Source organism: Homalodisca vitripennis, chromosome 7, assembly GCF_021130785.1.
Source record: "Homalodisca vitripennis isolate AUS2020 chromosome 7, UT_GWSS_2.1, whole genome shotgun sequence".
Taxonomy (NCBI): domain Eukaryota; kingdom Metazoa; phylum Arthropoda; class Insecta; order Hemiptera; family Cicadellidae; genus Homalodisca; species Homalodisca vitripennis.
The window spans coordinates 112,444,364-112,463,748 of NC_060213.1; the positions used below are offsets into that span (position 1 = coordinate 112,444,364).

The following is a 19,385-nucleotide window of genomic DNA, read 5'->3' on the forward strand; positions in this document are numbered from 1 at the left end:
ACAGCTTCAAAGGCAAGAAAACTTCGGAAACTTCTACAGAAACCACTTCGGACCAACTACATCAAGGTTCCGAAAGTTGTCGAGGAGGGTCTGTTTTCTGCCCGGGAAGTTCCTTTGGTGTAAGAGTAAGTACCAAACTCGAGGCAAACTAAGTTTTTCAACCAACTTAAACACAAAGAAGTTCTTCAAGGAGCATCAAGCAGTTCTTCCAGCTTCTTCGAGAGTTTTAACAGGAGAGGCTCGAGAAGAGAGGACTCCGTCCGAGGTTCACCAGGTTCTTCTTCTTTGCTTCAACTTCAAAGAGGAAAAGCGCTTTTTCAAGGAGCATCGTTGAAACAACTGAAACCTAACAGTTTTGCTGAAACGGCCTTCAACCAATCGGCCAAAAAGCACACTCCTGCAATGTGTGGCACCGTCATGTGACACCCCTGGGAGCGGTAATGAATGCCCAAACAGATAGGATGACCGCTACACTATGTCGCGTTGGACGGAGCGGCATAGACAAGGGGGGTGGGACCTCCCAACACTACCCCCCACTCTACACACACCACATCAACACTAGTATGGAGACCAGATTATTGTGTCAGGATTCAAATAGATTTCTTAAATAAAATAACTATTTTTGTCAGTATTCCGTAATTTCTTTGCAATCAGGAAAGAAAGTTAAGAAATATAATCTAACGCTATAAAAACATTAGTAGTACTTAAAGAACATACAGCACTATCTTGTAACGTGAACATTTGATGTTAAAATATACATGGAGTTTGTAAAAAGGTAAAATTCGTAATTCAGTCAACAAATTGAGACTTACAAAAGTAGGTGTAACCTAATTAAAAATGATTCATGAGATGCATTCTATAAAAAAATGTATATCATTTCTGAATACTGTACCAATTTCTATATTATTTATTTTGCGCCATTAATTTGAAATTTGGTATTTAGTTTCTAAAAGATGCACTCCTAAAACATACGTCAGACATTTCCATGATCAAATGAAACAAATATTTAAAAAACATTTTCCTCCAGAAAGTAATGCAACAAATCTATCACCATGGAAACAGTGATCAATGTTTGTCCCGATAACCTAATATAACAAACTAGTGGACCAAAAAAGGACAGTACACGGGGAACAAGGAAGGGTGCAAGAAAGTAAAGGTCATGCAGAGGTAAAGAGACTCTGGGTCGATGTCTTTTATCTGCAAACAACACTATTCTGCACACCCTAAACACTATAAAACGTTATTTTTCAAGCATTTGTTGTAGTCGACCGTCTAGAGTTGTATTCTATTATGTGATAAGGTACTACGACTACACTATATCAAGGGATGTTTTCGTTCGTGACCATCAGTCTGCCGCATCCCTCATTGATAGCCGAAGGTATTACCGTTCGAACACTAAAAATACTTTTTTAATCTTGTTTAAACTATCACAAAGACGGTTTCCTTGTTTTCATGAGCTGCTTTGAAAATCTTAAGAGTTGCGGCACATAACACTTTGACTGAATGTTTGTTTTGTTCCTTGGATTACGAGAAGACCTTAACACCACGACTCTGCTTACAACCGGAAGTAATAGTACCTCAGGAACGCCTCAACTGTCTTTAAGTATTCGTTCGGTGAGTTTTTGGAATTATATAATACCCTATAATGGCATTTTACACGCCAGTAGTAGTTTTAAACCAGTAAAGGATTCTCGTTTTTTATTAATAGTTCATTATGATTTTATTAATTTTATTATTGTAAACCGTTTGTACAGTATTCATAAAGATGTACACTCAATTAAATACGTGACTTCTTAGTTATTAAGCTTTCCTAACTAACATCATAGTCACATCGTTTAAAAACAGTGATTTCACAATTAACGTCTTAAAGTACTCGTATTTCGGCATCGCTTTATTCAAACAATTAACGAAACTGCCAATAATAAGCAGCCGTCTGTAAAGCGAGTTAAAGCCTTCTCGTAATTTGTTGTCTTTATATGTAGCAACTTAATATTAGCAATTTTAGTTAAATTTTATATACAAAATTACTGTATTGCAATTTTAATAGTAGCACTTACCGAACTTTTCTGTATACTTTCACCGAATAGATAAACCTCCAGATTCCAAACCACCCTTCGTTCAAATGTGTTATTTATACTTTAGATGCTATACATAGCAATTCACGAAGATGTGCAGAAACTGTGGGAGCTAATTTTAAATGTAAAAATAATGCAAAAAGTTTATATAATCACGGGTCCGGAAATCCTTGGTTAGTAAAAGAAAAAAAATGGAGTGAAAAACAAACTATCCCATCTTTGTGCAACAATAAATTTGTTTTATTGAAGGAGGAGTTTTCCAATAATTTTAATTTTCTTAAACAAGGCATTTCGACACCTGCCTATTGCACCTTATATATCGAAAGGCCTCGAGTGAGAAAATTTATTGGAGAATTATGAGTTTTATTTTATACAAAATAATATAAAATAATTTTGTTATTTCATTAAGAAACAGATCAAAAGTTTTAACAACACTTGTAGAAAATGTTTACATGTAGATTAAGCTCCCACAGTTTCTGCATGTCTTCGTGAATCACCCTGTATAACGCAGCTTGTAGGATCGATAAATTGGCAATAAAAGCCCAAAAGCAAGTTTAAAATGGGTACAAACATTGATCTTATAAATACTTCAGCCAAGCTCGGTATGCCATTTCCTTTCAATGTGTATACAAAAATTCACAACTCCATTATTTTTATAGAACCAGAGAAAAACAAAAAGTGTTCTGGAATGCATATAGCATTTACTAAACATTCCGTAACTAACACTTGTTATGCATCTTGGACGGGTTTTGAGATAATAAGTACATGTAAATCTCATAGCAATAAATAAATAATGTTTAAGTTATCACAAAATCTTACTACTTCCTCCTACTGAACCGGAAGGACTCTTAGCCGTCGTATAATAACAAACATTTTATTGTTTTTTTAGGCTAATTGAAAAGGTAATAAGGTTTACAACTAATGTATTAAGCGTTAAAGTCATTAGTATAGTAAAGGATGGTTCCATTAAGGATAGGAATAGGAAATTCGACGCACCTTGTGGAGAGGCGTTAAGCCATTCTTATCCTTGGCGAGAAGGATCTCCCGAGGAACTGGATCTTCAGTCCTCTTCCTCAGCAGGATCGGGTCGTTGGTGACTGCTGCCGTGTGTACGTCCTTGATTGTTCCCTGTAACACAGACGTTTGCAAGAGAATTAATGTTTTCATACTACAAATTGTTTATAAGTGTGCAAAGATTAGTTAACTTCTAGTAAATATCTTTAGGAACTGGAAAACATATGAACTTATTATGATTAATAAGGATAATTGTACCAGGTACTTCTCCCAGAATTCCTCAGATTTTTTTTGTTTCAAGAGGGCGATGTTTTTACTGATTGAAAAGTCCTACACATTCAGTTAGGTTTTAGTAACCCCTTTGGAACACAAATGAATATCAAAGTGACAGGTTCATCACAGAGTCGTTCCAGTTGACCAACATTGGCATAATTAAAAATCTTTTGACTCATCCTGGATTTGTTTTGGTAATTGAGAGGAAGAGAAATCAGTTTTTTTTATGAAAAATGACTTTTTTAAATAAAATAATGGTTTATAAAATGAAATAAGAAATAAAACAAATGAAAACTGCTGGTTTCAAAACAGAGAACATTATTTTTTCTAAATTAGCACAAGGTAAAGTTGCGGTTTTCGTAATTTTGTATGATTGGTAAACCATTTAAAAATGTGTAGTTGTATCTATTTAGCTTTTTCAAAAAAGGATACATTTTAAAATTACTTTAACAAGTATATTTAAAATCAAAATAACACTTAGTTTTCATTATTTACGGCGTTAACAGTGACAGTAAAACATGAATGTTTTACGTAATTAAATAAAAGGCACATAGTTCCTTTATTAGTAAGACCTTTGATGTATTAGTAAAAAGGAGGCAGAAGGTCGGGGATAATTTCAAGTAGTTCTGAGATTCGACACTAGGGCTGCGCCACATAACTTTAGTACTTGAGGCTCTCACTCCACAGATGGCAGCTCGATCGCTCACTTTTGCCATACATCAATTTATAGCATTGGATGTTATCTCTTGTGTAACTAATATAATCAACTGTAATATATTGTAATCATTTCATTTGTTTTTTAATTGTGTCATTAAATTATACACAATTGATGAATAAACTAATATATTTATTTGAGTTTTATGTTTGTTTCAGGGGCTCGGATGAACCAATGCCTGAAAGCTTCGAAGTCCTCGGTCATTTGGTGAGCACTGTAGTTTAAATTTAAATCAGTATGGAATGTTGTGTGTATATTGTTACATATAAAATAATATTTAAATCTTACAACTTACAGTATTTAAATTTCGAAAATTATAATTTATATTCCCATTTGCACTAAATTCCATGTTGTGTACATAAACAGTCAGAAACAATTAGTATAACAGGCTGTTAAACTTTACAGCTCTAAATAAGCACAAATTCCTTATTTTTTGTGTTTTTTAACCATTTTTAATACTAAAGTTAAAAAAAAATATTAATATACTTTATACCAAGAAAATTAAAAAACTTTCTTTGCTCAAGTAAAAGCTTTTTACTTGCTTTAACACCGTTTATTACGCTATTGTGTTACTAAGAAATTATTACTGCTCTGTATAACCTCTAGATTAATTAATACTAAACTTCTCTACATTTTTTAAATATCCAGTAATGAAAAGGGCTGCTTTTAATTCAACAATACTATTTTTTTACACGTAATACTACAGAATCATGGTCCCGCCAAGTCAACATAACTTATCGGTGACTCTATAATTAAACTTTAAAATAAACAAGATACAAAATTACATTACAGTTTAATAAATTGTGTGTTTTGCTATGTTTATGCGCTCGTGTATGTACATAGTGTATGGGTTTGTGTGTGTGTTTAGTTAGTTTAGATGTAAGCTGAGTAGTCAGCTCATGTTGTGTTGTGGTAAGCTATTTTTGTACTGCCTCTCTAAAAACCCTGAAGTTTCTCAAGTTTTCAATTTCATCTAGAAGTAAGTTAAAATAATATGGAACATAAAACACGGAGGAACTAAGTAACTGTATGCCCCAGTTATATATTACTAGTGCTCTACAACCATTCACTCTAATTGTTCACTCAATGCATGTTGCTTTTAATATATTTCTTCACATTCGCCTTTTTGTTAGGTCTTACAGCTGCACAATTTACCCTATGTACAAACAATACAAAACGTGTTCTCTCCAAAATAATTATGATTTACCATTGTACTGTATATTTTCATTGTTAACGTTTATTATACTGTCATTTAAATTTCACATCTTTTATTTGTATTTTACTTGGTGACGTGGGGTAAAAAGTATCTAAAGGCCGTGCACATGAATATTGGACTTCTAACTGCTATTTTGATTAAATTAGGTCTCTTATACGTGATTTTTATGCATTTGGTGTTTCCTAAATAGGCTTCATCCTGCACCCCCTCTAATTGCACTGCAATGCAATATCAATAGTATTTGCTACTTTGCAATCGCAAAGGTAATATGAGAGCTTAAGAGTAATATTTTTATGTAATGGTGAGTAACATGGAATCGAAACTCTCAGTGTTGTGGTCAAGGCTTAAAGAGGATAGGCTTGTATGTGGTTTTAGACTGCCACACTTGAGATTCAATTTTATTTCACTCTCCCATTTTCTCATCTCATAGGCCTGGCAAAGCTATGGATATAAGGACGGTTATACTGACCTAATTTCGAAGGCCTGAAATGAAAATCGATATCTACACAAACTCTTGATGTTAACAAATATAATACAAGTAAGTGAACCAATAAGAGTAACAATTGCCTTGTTTAGACGACTTGATAGTGGACAAGAAGACTGGACATCGATGTACCTATACACTACAGGATGATTTTGTTATGTTTTTTCTCTCTAATGATAAGAAACTGACAAACCTCCCATTTTGCTGTTCTAAAAGGACCAAGCAACTGCATTTAACACTTAGGGAGTCCTAAAAAATCCAACAGTCATCCCCCACAGTAGACTAGAGCTATAGATCTACCTATCCTTGTACCCCAATTTCTCAACATTGTGTTTAGTGATGTGCCGCTCCTTGACATCCATAGGGTTGCCCAGATGTATTTGACACATCGGTTTTGCTGTATTCAGAGTAGTTTCAACTGGAAAGTATAACCCAGAAGAGTCAGAATTGAGAGTTTTTGTTATTACACCTTACACTGTTTTGCAGAGATGTTTCCAAGGTTTATGAAAATCGTCGTTCCTTCTAGTGCTGAGATTAATTGGGATGGTGCAATGAGAATGAATGTGGTCGACTATATTGAGCATTGTACGCATTGTACACTCGTATCATAATGAGTGTTAAAAAATGTTTTATGAACAGGCCTCGAATGGTTCTCAAAGGTAACGAGAGAGAAAGCACCTTGGGAAATGATGTTATATTTCTTGAACTCAGGATAGAGCTGCATTTAAGGTGTTAATAAACGGATTAGATGCAAGTTATCCGAGAGAATTCTGGACTGATCTCAAGAAGTTTTGGATCCAATATTGGGATACAACCATTGGGCTTTAAGTGAAATAAATAAATATTTTGATGAAGCGTCAGTACAATTGAAGCTAACGGCTTAAACATTAATTTTTCCAGAGTTAACAAGGAAGCTGATACGATGGCCAACTTGAAATTATCTGCAATGATTAATGGTTATGTATAATAAAAACTGTATGAAATAAAGTAATAACTATGGGTAGTGGCAAATTTTCTATATAAATGGTTAAAGTAGTAAGTCATAGTGTTACATGTTGTGAATAAATCAGTTACTGACGTGGTGTTTCCTCACAATTCGAGAGTATTATTCATTACCTAAGTCAGCCATCTTTCCTAGAGGTAAACTGTTAAAACCAACTTCAATTTTTATAAATTAATAATATCTTTCCAGGTGATGGAACACACTAAACATCATAATACTCCACCTGAAACTCAGTCTCGCTTTAGAAACAATCACGAACCTTTTATTTCTTTGATGCAAAAAACAGATGAAATTCTAATTTCTGTGTATAGGTATGTCTCATGGACTTTGTCTTGGTCCTGTTTTGTTTCATTCGTGCACTTACGACTTGTCTACGTTTCTACAAGCGGACGATGTGTTATGAACCTGGTACGTTCGAGAGGCCATTGCTGCTATAAACTCAGACCTTAGTAATATCAGAAAATAATCTCTTGACAATGGTTTAAGGCTCAACGTAGACAAATGTTCTCTCCTTCATGTTTGTCCAACATTCTCACAGAGGCCATTGCTGCTATAAACTCAGACCTTAGTAATATCAGAAAATAATCTCTTGACAATGGTTTAAGGCTCAACGTAGACAAATGTTCTCTCCTTCATGTTTGTCCAACATTCTCACAGAGGCCATTGCTGCTATAAACTCAGACCTTAGTAATATCAGAAAATAATCTCTTGACAATGGTTTAAGGCTCAACGTAGACAAATGTTCTCTCCTTCATGTTTGTCCAACATTCTCACAGAGGCCATTGCTGCTATAAACTCAGACCTTAGTAATATCAGTAAATAATCTCTTGACAATGGTTTAAGGCTCAACGTAGACAAATGTTCTCTCCTTCATGTTTGTCCAACATTCTCACAGAGGCCATTGCTGCTATAAACTCAGACCTTAGTAATATCAGAAAATAATCTCTTGACAATGGTTTAAGGCTCAACGTAGACAAGTGTTCTCTCCTTCATGTTTGTCCAACATTCTCACAGAGGCCTTGATGGGTAGAGGTGTTGGAATTGCTGACAGTGTATTCTTGGCTAGTGTAACTGAAATAATACGAACTCTCGGCGCTTTGCTTGATAGCAATCTAACATATCCGATTACGCCACTCAAGCTGTCCAATGTGGACTTGACACGCGATATGATTGGACAGGTACAGAAGTGTGCTGCTCAAATTTTGTATTCTCAACCTCGTGCAGTGGATGGTTTATTTCTTTCTTGGCTATTGCTATCATGCGTAAAGCAGCGCCACATAGCAGAGTGACGTCAACCAATTTTAGTGACTTCGTAGTCCTACTTTTCATATTATTTTCAACTTTTAACAATGGAAGCTGTCTTTAAGATATTAATGTGTTACATATACCACAATCTCTCCTATCACACAAGAAACGTCAGTTCCTGAATGAGAGAATTTTTTTTTTCAAAAGAAATCTCAACCCACCATGATTGTTTGCTTAATTTTTAGTGCTTCGGCTCTAAATCAATCAATGACCGTTCACTTGATCCAAAAACTTTTATTTAGCTCATTTTAATCTAAACTTACAATATAATTGAAATACGGCGCTTTTAACGATTTCGCAATGATTTTGCTATTATATAGTTTGGATAAGATACTTTGCTGTAATACTTAATGTAATATTAGATTAAGTTAGCTACATTTTATAACTTAGTAATTCAACAGAGATTAATAATAACTTTGAGTTCCATAGTTTTTATTGTTCAATTTTATTATATTATATATTTACCTTTTATTCAGTATTTATTTGGACCATGAATTAACTTGAGTTAACTGAAAACAGTAAACGTAATAAGAAATGCTTGTTGATAAAACACACTATTTATTCATAACATTCAGTATAGAATAAGTTAAAGATATCATAAATTAAGAGTATAAGGGCCCTATGAAATTTGTAGTCATTAACGTACCAAAATAGGCTGGGTTTCATTATAAACTCCCACCAGTAGCAATTTGCATAATTTACATTGAGAGTGACGTAATCGCAACTGAATGGTGTGTACAATTATAAAACAGAGTTTTAAAATTATCGACATTGAATTAGTTTTGCTTTCTGTTTATATAAAATATGTCTTGAACAGAATATTTTCAAAATAAAAATACCGTATTACACAACTTATTCTTTCACAGTTTTTACCCCCAATGTGTAATAGGGTTTGGGATCTTTATGAACTTTTTCTAAACTAGAGCTACAATGTTTCAGTACCGTTTTGCGACGAAGGGGGACGTTTTCTTGCTCAGCATCGGTGTCCTGGCGGCCGTAACACATGGAGCGAGCTTTCCTGTGCTGGCAGTCCTATTCGGCAGAATGGTAGACAGCTTCTTAGTCGCCTTAAAGGTAATGACTTCAAATTAAATTTAACCACGTAAATTTTTTGGGGAGTAAGTATTGTTTCTTATAAAAAAATTATAAAAGTTACGATAAAATTACATTTAATATTTGTGAAGCAAAACATCCTTTTATCAATATCCTTATTTTTGTATCAATATAAATTAAACTACATAATTTATGTCTTATTATTAACCCGACCTAGCTTGATAACCAAGCTCTATGATATACTAATGGTTGGGCATTGTTAATTAAATAACGTGCAGCCTGTTAATAGGCTACTAAATAGTTTCTCATATTTGTCAATGCGTTAATAATTGTTTTTAACTTGATGATTCCGCTCAACATAAAATTCTTATTAATTTCCATCAACGAGTACCAAAAAAAATGGCTCAAACCGAATCAAGAGTTGACCGACAATAATAAATGTAAATTAAACATATTTGTATCGATATAATAAACTACACAATTTATGTCCTATTTTTCAACCCGACCTAGTTCGATAACCGAATAGTAGTACTGATAATAATGATCAGACAGTGTTAATTAATATAACAATTTTGCTTCGATACGAAAATTTAATTTCGTGTAGCCTGTTAATAACCTACTAAACAGTTTTTCATATCTGTGGTTACGACAATCATATGTTTTTTTTTTCTAATATTTAATAATTCTGCTGAACATAATATTCCTAGCAATTTCCATCAGTGGGTACCAGATGAAATGGCTCAAACCGAATAGTCGAGAAACTGTTGACCGACAATAATAAATTTAAAACAAAATTTCAGTTCAGACTTTGTACTAACACGGAATAGAAATCACAACTTATAAATCAATAGAGTGGTTAGTGTTTTGTTAAAAACCTTGCATGCTGTACCATGGTTCATGGGTACGCTGTATTTTAAAACAGTCATACATGGAACCAGAATGTAGGTGGATATAAATATCACCCTGGGGCACTTTAATTTACGGTGGCAACAGGTGGAAGCCCCCTAAATCCCCCCACCCACTCTCTCACCCCTCGACACAGAACTGTGTGGTGGAGCCGCGAGAACACTGTTGTGTAATTGGCAGTAGGCGGCTTATCATTAAAGCTCTCTCTTTGATGTTGCGGCTAATAAATTCATGTGTCTCTCCGGAAAAACCGCGTATTAATTACTTCCATCATTGTTAGAGGTTTTCCGTTTAAGTTAGTAGTTTTCCACCTGCAGTTTTGTATACTCCAGAGCAAATTAACTAATTAAGTAGTCTTTTGGAATAAAATGTTATTTTCTTAATATATTATAAAACAATGTAATTATTACTTGTAGCTCATTTGATTTCCGGAACATACGGAAAAGACATTTTACAACACCCCCCCCCCTCGGCAAATAAAGGAAAAACTGGGTCTGTGTCCTGAGCGATAGGCTTCAATAATGCTCAGCCAAATACCATCGGTGTTAGCGCCCCAAAGCTTCAACAAATAAATTAATTTAAACTAATATTTAAACTGAGAATTCTGCGAAAATTTACATAACATTAATTTAGTGACTACTTCTAATCTCTATTTAGAATGGAAGTCAAGACCTCCACAAGGTGTAATAATGCCACCGTACACATTAAGTGCCATCCGGAATAATATAGTGAAATATAGGCGCTGAGCCGACTTCAGAGAGAAGGGGGCAGGGAATTTTTCCACAGCCTGCAGGTGCATTAAAAACCTTAAAGCTAACGACCTGGTGTTGCCGCAGACACGTGTAAGGAATCCGCTGACATCAGCGAAGAGCTGTGTTCAACGCAGGCCTCGAGCCGTCCAAAGTACCATGTAGTTTTTTGTTAATTAATTACTGGTGAATCGTTGGCGGCAGCACACCTGATGGACAACCACCAGGGAAGAACTGGCGCTCTGATTGGTCGGGGGCCAAGAGAGAAGGGAAGGGCATCACTGGAGGCGAACTTAGAGCAGGAAGTCGTAAAAATTGGTTCGGGATGCGGTAGATCATAATTTCGGCTCCTCTCTCTACAATTCTCTAATTCTATTGTTCTAGAGCCAAATTCTAAATTTTCAATCATGTCGTTAATTTTTAATTCAATTAGTTTTTAATCTTTTGTTATCTTAATCTAAATCTCTAATCACAAACGTTCGAAATTAAACAAGTAAGATTTTATTCCGACTTCGCTGTTTTATTTCTAAAGTTCGACCTTTCCTCGCCGCGAACTCAAGAACGAAGATCCCTACTTTTGTCACCCACTGGGCAAACTACAGGTCGGCGGCAGATCACATCTGGTGTCAGGTGTGGGGTTGGTACAGACTGCAAGAACGTCACCGAGGTAACTGCGAGGTAAGTGATTAAATTAATAAACGCAGCATTAGTCTCTAAACTTTTTAAACTTTTTAAACTTAATTTCACTTTAATAGACTGAAACGTAATTTTACAAAACATTTCTTTGGATTATTAGAATAATTGAAATAGAAATTACTGGCGGCCAATTAACCACGTTAGAAGTTTCTGACCCCCCCCCCTTTCCGCATTGTTAAAGTGCGCGTTCATAATGGCGTGATTTGTGAATGAACATTACGGAATAGGTAGTGTAAAAATTAATTTACTAAAGAGTTTTGTTTAGAGAGAGAGAGGAAAAAAATTATAACGGTATATTAACTTATAATTATTGCTGGAGACCGGGGGAGTATTAATTTGTGAGTTACATTATTTTAATTTTCAACTGTAATAGCTAATAACAGAATTAGACTACGCATCGAGAATGGCCGTGGTTGTTGAGCGAAAGTGACGCTCGAGGTGGCTGTGTAACTGCGCATGAGATACGTTTTCATTGTTTGACTCTGTAAAAATACGGTCAGCGACGGCACCACTTATAGATAGAAGGGGGTTACCGATCTTAAGCTATACATTGTAATGTGGATGGTGACCAATAGCGAAACAGTTGTTTGAAAATATAAAATCATTAAGGAATAAGCGTTTATAGAATATATTAATACAATAAACCTAATCATTAGAGGCCTTCTCTTTAAAATTAACCTAGTCTTATTTGCATGTGGAAATTTGACGACATAACTAAATTAAGTAGGAGGCCTATGAGTGAGTTGGATAACGCCTGGGGCTTAGTGGAAGTAAGCCATTGATTGGAATCAATTGAAAAAAAAATAATAGCTATAGATTGATCTTATAATTGTGAAAACTTGATTAAATTGATTTAAAATTAATGTAATTTAATATTGCAAAGTAAATATTTAAAAAAAAGAAATAGTAAGTAGCTAAAAGATCAGTTTCATTTCACCGGCTTACTTCTGCTATCAGGTCAAAGGGCCCAATTAACTCCGATCTCCTTAGGAATTAAGTACCATAATTAATTAATTGTATCTGGTTTGACTTGTAAACTTTTGTAAGAAGATAAATTCCTAGTATAACGACGAAAATTGATTGGACTTAGAATAATTCAACGTAGACGCACCTAGTATGCGGGGAAGAATAGTGCAATTCCAATTTTTCGGAAATAATCGTGTTTTTGGGCTAAGGACTTAGCCGAATTTTCAGAAAAGTGGGAATTTCCTTAAATCTTTTAACAGACGGCTTGTGATCTTTTGAGATTTAAATATGTGGATTTAATTAGACTTTTGCCGCGATGGGACTTTGGGAATTCGCGCTGGGAACTTAACAGCATCCTAGTAAACTTTTAATTGGACTTTAATTTTTTTTTTCATTTTTAATTATTTTCTCTTAAAACCCGACAACATACGGACTTTGTTGTGTGAGCCCCCGACGGACGCAGTAATAATTGATTGGGATTTATAAATTCATCTTCTTTATTTTTTTTATTGATGGGGACTTAGGGAATATACCTCGTTTTGTAATTTGAAGGAAATAATTACATTGATTAGCCTGTTCGGTAGATGTTTTGTTCTTTTTCGCTTCGGAATCTAGTATCGGCCATCAACATGAATCCCTACTTTTTGATAAAAGAAGAAAATCAATACGAATTGAAAATCCGCGGTCAACTTACTACCGTAGTGCAGAGGACTTACGGAAACGGTTGACTAAATGTGTCAAAGCCAACATGCCCGTTGACCCGGCTGTTTTGGCATCTCTGGACGTGGAAGAGGAGTTAGAGGCCTGCGAGGCCAAGCTGAATCGATTATCCACCTCCATCGACGAGTACGAGGGAGACTATACTGATACGGACGGCCAGCGGCTTCAGGCCCGTTTATTGGCATAACTACCTCAGGATTCAACGTATCCCAGTAGCAACCGAGGCGGATGAGGAACGCCAGCGAAACTTATTAAACGAGACGAAACGCTTTTTGTGATGCCGCTACCGAGCAAAAGGGGGCGGTGGAAGATAGGAGTGAGAATGATGGGAAATTGATGGATAGTGAGCCGGCAGTTGGCAAATGCACCCCGCCTCGTGGTAACCGCGCCCGTGGCGACGAGTCGAGCCAATGTGGAAAACTCAGCACCAAGCCCGGCTGACCAACACGCACCGCTGGTCAGTTCAAGCGCTACACCACCGACGCCACACGACTCGTAATCAACGCACCCGAGCCGTGCCTGTCTATAAATGGGGGTTGATGTTTGACGGAAGGTCACAAAGCGTGGGGGCATTCCTACAACGCGTTGAAGAATCCGAAGAGCTAGGGGCGTGACTCCTACCAGAACTTTTTGAGTCCGCTGTGGATTTGTTCTCAGGATCAGCCCTAGTGTGGTATCGATCCACAATAGGCCGGGATAAATACCTGGGAAGAGTTGTGTCAGGACTTAGAAGTAGTCTTCCAGCCGCCTAATCATGACAACGGTTGCAGCGGGAGATTTTTTAATCGCATGCAAGGGGAGACCGAGTCAATCGATCTTTTCATTGCGGCGATGGAAGGGTTTGTACGGCGACTGGCCACCAATGTGCCCGAAGAAACCAGGTTGCGGCAAATGTATCACAATCTAAATTCCCAACTACAAGATAGGTTAGCCTTGTTTTGATGTTACATCATCGAGCAGCTACGGAAACTAGGTCCGAAAGGCAGAAGCGGGACGTTACCGGTCAGTAGAACAGCGCAATGTGCACAGGGACCACGACGTGATGGAGCCGGACCTAGCGTACACACCTGTAAGGCGTAGGCCAACGAGCGACGCTGCACACCCTCAATCAGGTAGAAAAAATATTCCAAACAACTCGGGAGGCTGACGTTAACATGTTACAACTGTCACGAAAAAGGGCATATGTCGAGAGGAATGTAAAAATAGGAAAAGGACGCCCCTTGATAGCTAGCATGCTGGCGCTGTAATAAAGTAGGGCCACATACAGCGAGATTGTCATGTTAGGCTGAACGCAAACGGCCCTCGTTCGGGAAACGAGGCCGGGGTAAGTGGGAGCGCCGCCATGGACACCCCGCAAGTAAAGGATGCTGTCAACCGACAGCTTTCGAAGGCGAGATTAGTGATCAGGTACAACGCAAAAAAAAATGTTACCGCCCAAAAGGATATAAGAGTAGTGCCTGTAGTTCGTGAAACTTATTGACAGTTAGTGGCAATTGGTCGGATTGAAAATGCGGAGGTAAAGTTTTAATCGATACAGGAGCGCAGGTGTCCTTAATTGAAGCGTGGAGCCTCCTCCGCCGACCTTTTTAAAAACAGATGTAGTATTAAGAGGAATCTCTGGGAAGGTACTAAAAACATATGGTCGCCAGCGAGTAGCCTTGAACCTAAAACCTGGGAGTGCAAGTACCAGGAGATTTTGTAGTGGGAAATCTGCCAAAGGCTAATTTAGCGGTGCTCGGGCTGTGATATGTTAGGTCAAGGGAACGGAGAGATTAGTTAGTATAGAACGCGGCGTGCTCAGGTTATCGGGAAAAGACATTTGGCTGAACCGCATAAGAAAAGGGGGGAAACCGTGCCGGACCCCAACCGCAGTGCTTTCCGGAAGCGAGCAGCCGAAGCCACAGCGTTATGTGTTTTTGTTGCAACGAGGTCAAAATCCCCACCACGTTGTGAAAAAGTTGTTCGTGTCCAAAATTAGTCGCCTTACCACAAAAACTAAACGAGTTGGAAGGCGCCAGAAGTGATGATTGAGCCCCGGTGAGTTTTATAATGCATGGCGTCTACATAGCCCTGACTTTAAACAAAAATAAAACAAAATTGTTGTTGGATCAAGACGTGAATGTGAGCGCTGAGGAAAGTCACGTTGGTGAAAAAATTTAAAACTAGGGGACCCTTGTTTAGTGATATTGATCCTGTGGAGAATGAACATTTCTAATCGGCGTAAATTGGTAATTTTAGGCCGACAGCCATGGTAAGGGCCTGCAGAGTATTTTATCAGAGCGAGACTGCCCGGAAAACGTTTTGAAGTAGAAGTTTTTTTTTGCCTAACGGTAAATTGAAACAACACTTAACATCAAGATTAGGCAATTTGCTAAACAAATTGACTTCCAATGACTCAGTAGTTGTAATAGGAGGAACAAATGATGTAGATAAGTCGATGCCTTATCCGTTGACCTTGCAGCAGGCTTTTGTAACCTTGCCGGCGGGATGGAAAGCCAATGTCATCGTGCTCTCCATATTTGATCGCTATGACACGGATCTTAAGGCTGAACTGAGTGACGCGAAATGGCCTCCTCAAGGCCATCGTTCAAAAATTTTAACGAAGCAAAGCAAGGTAAAAATTGATTTCTTGGATTTAAAAAGGAAAACTAAACCGACGCTGGTATTACGAGGCACGGACTGCATTTGAATGAGGAGGGGAAGTTAAATTTAGCACGACTTATTAAGGATAAAGGTTATATTGAACCATAAAGTAGCGGAGGTAAGAGTCGGAAGAGTTGAACGGTGTGATGAGGCCGGAGTTGGAGGCGTGCATAATGCAAAGCTGGCCCATCTCTCATTAGAAGAACGGGCTCAGTTTGAAAGCCACCCTCCTAGAGTTCGGCCATGTTTTAGATTGCAGAGACAACCAACCCCTTGGTTGTACGTCTGCTGTCAAACATATAATCCGAACTGGGGACGTTGCGCCCATCTATAAGAAAGCCTACCGCGTACACACCATCACAAGGCCACGCTCGACAGTCTCATCCAAGACCAGCTGGATAAGGGCATAATTGTCCCTAGCAGCCAGAGCCCATGGCTTCGCCATAGTACTAGTGCCTAAAAAGTCCCCGGACGGTACAACCCAAGATGAGATTCTGCGTTGATTACAGGGGGTTGAACGCCGTAACTACCCCCGATGTGTACCTCTCCCTAATATTCACGGAGACCCTAGATTCGTTGGGTGGCTGTACGGTTTTCACCACTTTAGATCTTCGGTCAGGGTACCACCAGATCCAAGTCGACGAAGAGAGTAGGCCCAAGACCGCCTTCAATGTGCCGGGAGGGCACTATGAGTACCAACGCATGCCGTTTGGGTTAAGCACCGCCCCCGCTACCTTTCAAAGATTAATGGACTCGGTTCTAATGGGGTTGAAGGGTGAAAAATGCTTGTCTATTTGGATGATATAGTTCTATTCTCCAAAGACCTGCCTTCTCACCTGGAAGCCATAAGAGAGGTATTCTCTAAATTGGAGGGGGTAAATTTTGACGGTTCAATTGAGTAAGTGTAATTTTTGCGGTTGACGAAGTAAATTATCTTGGCCACGTTTATAACAAAGAGAGGGTAGGAACCGGATCCGGCAAAGTTAATGCTAGTGGCGCGATTTTTCCTGCGCCGAAGACCGTTACAGACGTCAGGTCCATTCTTAGGCCTCTCTGGTTACTATCGCCGTTTTAATCGACAGCTATGCTACAAATCGGTCGGCCACTTTTTGAATTAACAAAACAGGGCCACGAATTTGTATGGACGCCCGAATGCCAGGAGGCCTTTGATCAGCTGAAACCAAAAATTGATCTCAGCACCTGTGCTAGTGTACCCCGGACTTTAATAAACCTTTTTATTGGCCACGGATGCGAGTATGTTTTGCCTTGGGAGCTGTTTCTATCGCAGGAGATAGATGGAGAGGAACACCCTGTAGCCTACTGCTCCAGGACGTTGTTTCCGGCAGAAAAGAATTACTCGACCACTGAGCGTAGCTGCTTAGCTTGGTCTGGAGTACCAAGTATTTCAGGTGCTACCTATTGGGCCGCCCTTTTAAAGTCATTACTGATCATGCTGCTCTAAAGTGGATGCTTTCACTTAAAGACTCTAGCAGTAGACTGATGAGATGGTCGTTAAGGTTAGCAGAATTCGAATTTTAACCGTAGAACACAAAGCCGGTAAAAAGCACAGCAACGCAGATGGCCTCAGCCGGACGGTACAAGCGATTAGAAAGGATGTGCTGACCATTGTTGACCTTGACGTACTAAGGACGCGACAACGAGAAGATCCAGTAGTGCAAGGTTTGCGCCAGGCTAAGAGCTTTCGCATGAGTCCGGAGAAGATCCTGTACCGTCTGAGTTCGGGTGAGCAGAAGATCGTAGTACCGGCATCCCTAGTACCCGGAAGTTATTCGGTTGAATCATGATTTGCCTACCGCCGGACACGCCGGGGTAGCAAAGACATTGGAACGGGTACGACAGAAATTTTGGTGGAGAAAGATGGATAAGGACGTACTGGATTACGTGTAGGACGTGTCGTAGTTGTAGTCATCGGACAAACTATGGAAAAACCAAAGCACCCCTAGGAGAAGTTTTCAACGAACCCCGAGAACCATTTGAAGTAATCGCAGCCGACATAGTGGGACCGTTGCCCCTTAGTGAGTCTCGTAACGTGTATATTTTAAGCGTAATGGATCACTTCTCGCGATATTGCGAATTTATTCCGGTTACCTGATCAAACGGCAGAAAGTGTCGTGCGGGCACTCGTACAGCGTGTGATAACCAAGTTTTGGCGTACCAAAGATCCTTATTACCGACCAGGGTGCGAACTTACCTCTGATCTAATCAGTCAGCTCTGTAAGTTCTTACATGTTCGTAAGATAACAGACTACAGGATTCCACCCTAAGTCGAACGGCCGTTTAGAAAGAGTGCACTCGACTATTGCGCGTATGTTGAGGCCATTTTGTAAATCGGCATCAGACCGATTGGGATGAGTACCTCCCTTACGTCACGGATGGCATACAATCCCAAGGTCATGAGTCGACAGGGTTTTCCCCGTTTGAAATGGTTTTTGGTCGGAAGATGGAAATGCCCATGGAGGCCTGACCTGACCATCACTGAAAGCGATGATCTTTACAATGATCATGTGGAAACCCTAGCGAAGTAAGCTCAGAGAAACGTTTGAAATTGCCGAGAAACGGAAGATCGCAAGCTCGCAGCCGTTATGAGAAGCAATACAAACAAGAAGGCTCGCGAAGTGAACTACAACGAAGGGCAGGATGGTCCTGTTGCACGTGCCCTAGTATAGGTAGGCATCGGGTTAAAAAGTTGTCGAAATTATGGAACGGACCGTACAAAATAGTTAAAGTACTGTCCCCGTTGAATGTGGTGTTAAAAATCCGGAAAAGAGAGGTGACAGTCCATGGTAAACCGGATCAAGCCCTGCTTGGGAAGAGCTTCCGTGCCTCCCCAACAGGCTGAGTATCTAAGCGACCCTGGGCCTCGAGATGAGGATGACAGGTTAGATGACGAGGAGGAAGAAAGAGATCAATGGTGATCCACCTCCAGACATTGGTGACCTAAAAGTTCAAGCAGGTGCTCCGAGAGGACCCAGCAGCGGTCGCCGGACCTTCTGATGAGTTGGCAGCGCCCAAAGAGAAACAAGCGTGTACCTGCGGCGGTTGGGAGACTTTGTTAGAATCTTGAATCTATCTTTGGTAGATAAGCGGTAGTTTAGTCGCTACGTAGCCGGGATTAGGCGAGGTGTCAACTTTAACCTTACTGTACTAAAGATATTATTGCCTCTGTTATAGGCCTGATTGGCATGTTATTTACTCTGGGAGTCGCCTGGGGTTTTCACCGAGGTGTCGTCTTCGAAAAGGAGGGAGATGTGCTTCTCACCGACAGCCATTGGACTATAGTGCTGCAGTACAACTTAACGGAAGTAGAAGAGGAGAATCAGAAACTAAGTACATTACTGACCAGGGTAAAGGGTCAGTACGATAAGCTTTTTCCAAGACCTCTTATCGCTTAATGTGTAGCATGCACTCTCCGGTGCGTGAATTTGGAAGCAGGATTCAGGTATGAGTACGTAAGTTTGCAGCAGCTGGTAGCAGACTATGTCACCCAAACCAGTGACTTGGTTTCCCTATTTACCCAGTAACTCGGCAAAGGCGAGGCCTAATTGA

General features: G+C 38.9%; 1 protein-coding gene across 1 annotated transcript in view; it reads left to right on the forward strand.

Moving 5' to 3' along the window:
* The first annotated feature begins 4,241 nt into the window (after positions 1-4,241).
* LOC124366844 (ATP-dependent translocase ABCB1-like) overlaps positions 4,242-19,385 on the forward strand; it is a 48,868-nt gene continuing 33,724 nt past the window's right edge. Inside the window, exons 1-2 of the mRNA XM_046823444.1 lie at positions 4,242-4,284; positions 9,025-9,159. Of these exons, the coding sequence (XP_046679400.1) occupies positions 4,252-4,284; positions 9,025-9,159 (168 nt within the window). The 5' untranslated portion in view covers positions 4,242-4,251. The remainder of the gene's footprint in view (positions 4,285-9,024; positions 9,160-19,385) is intronic.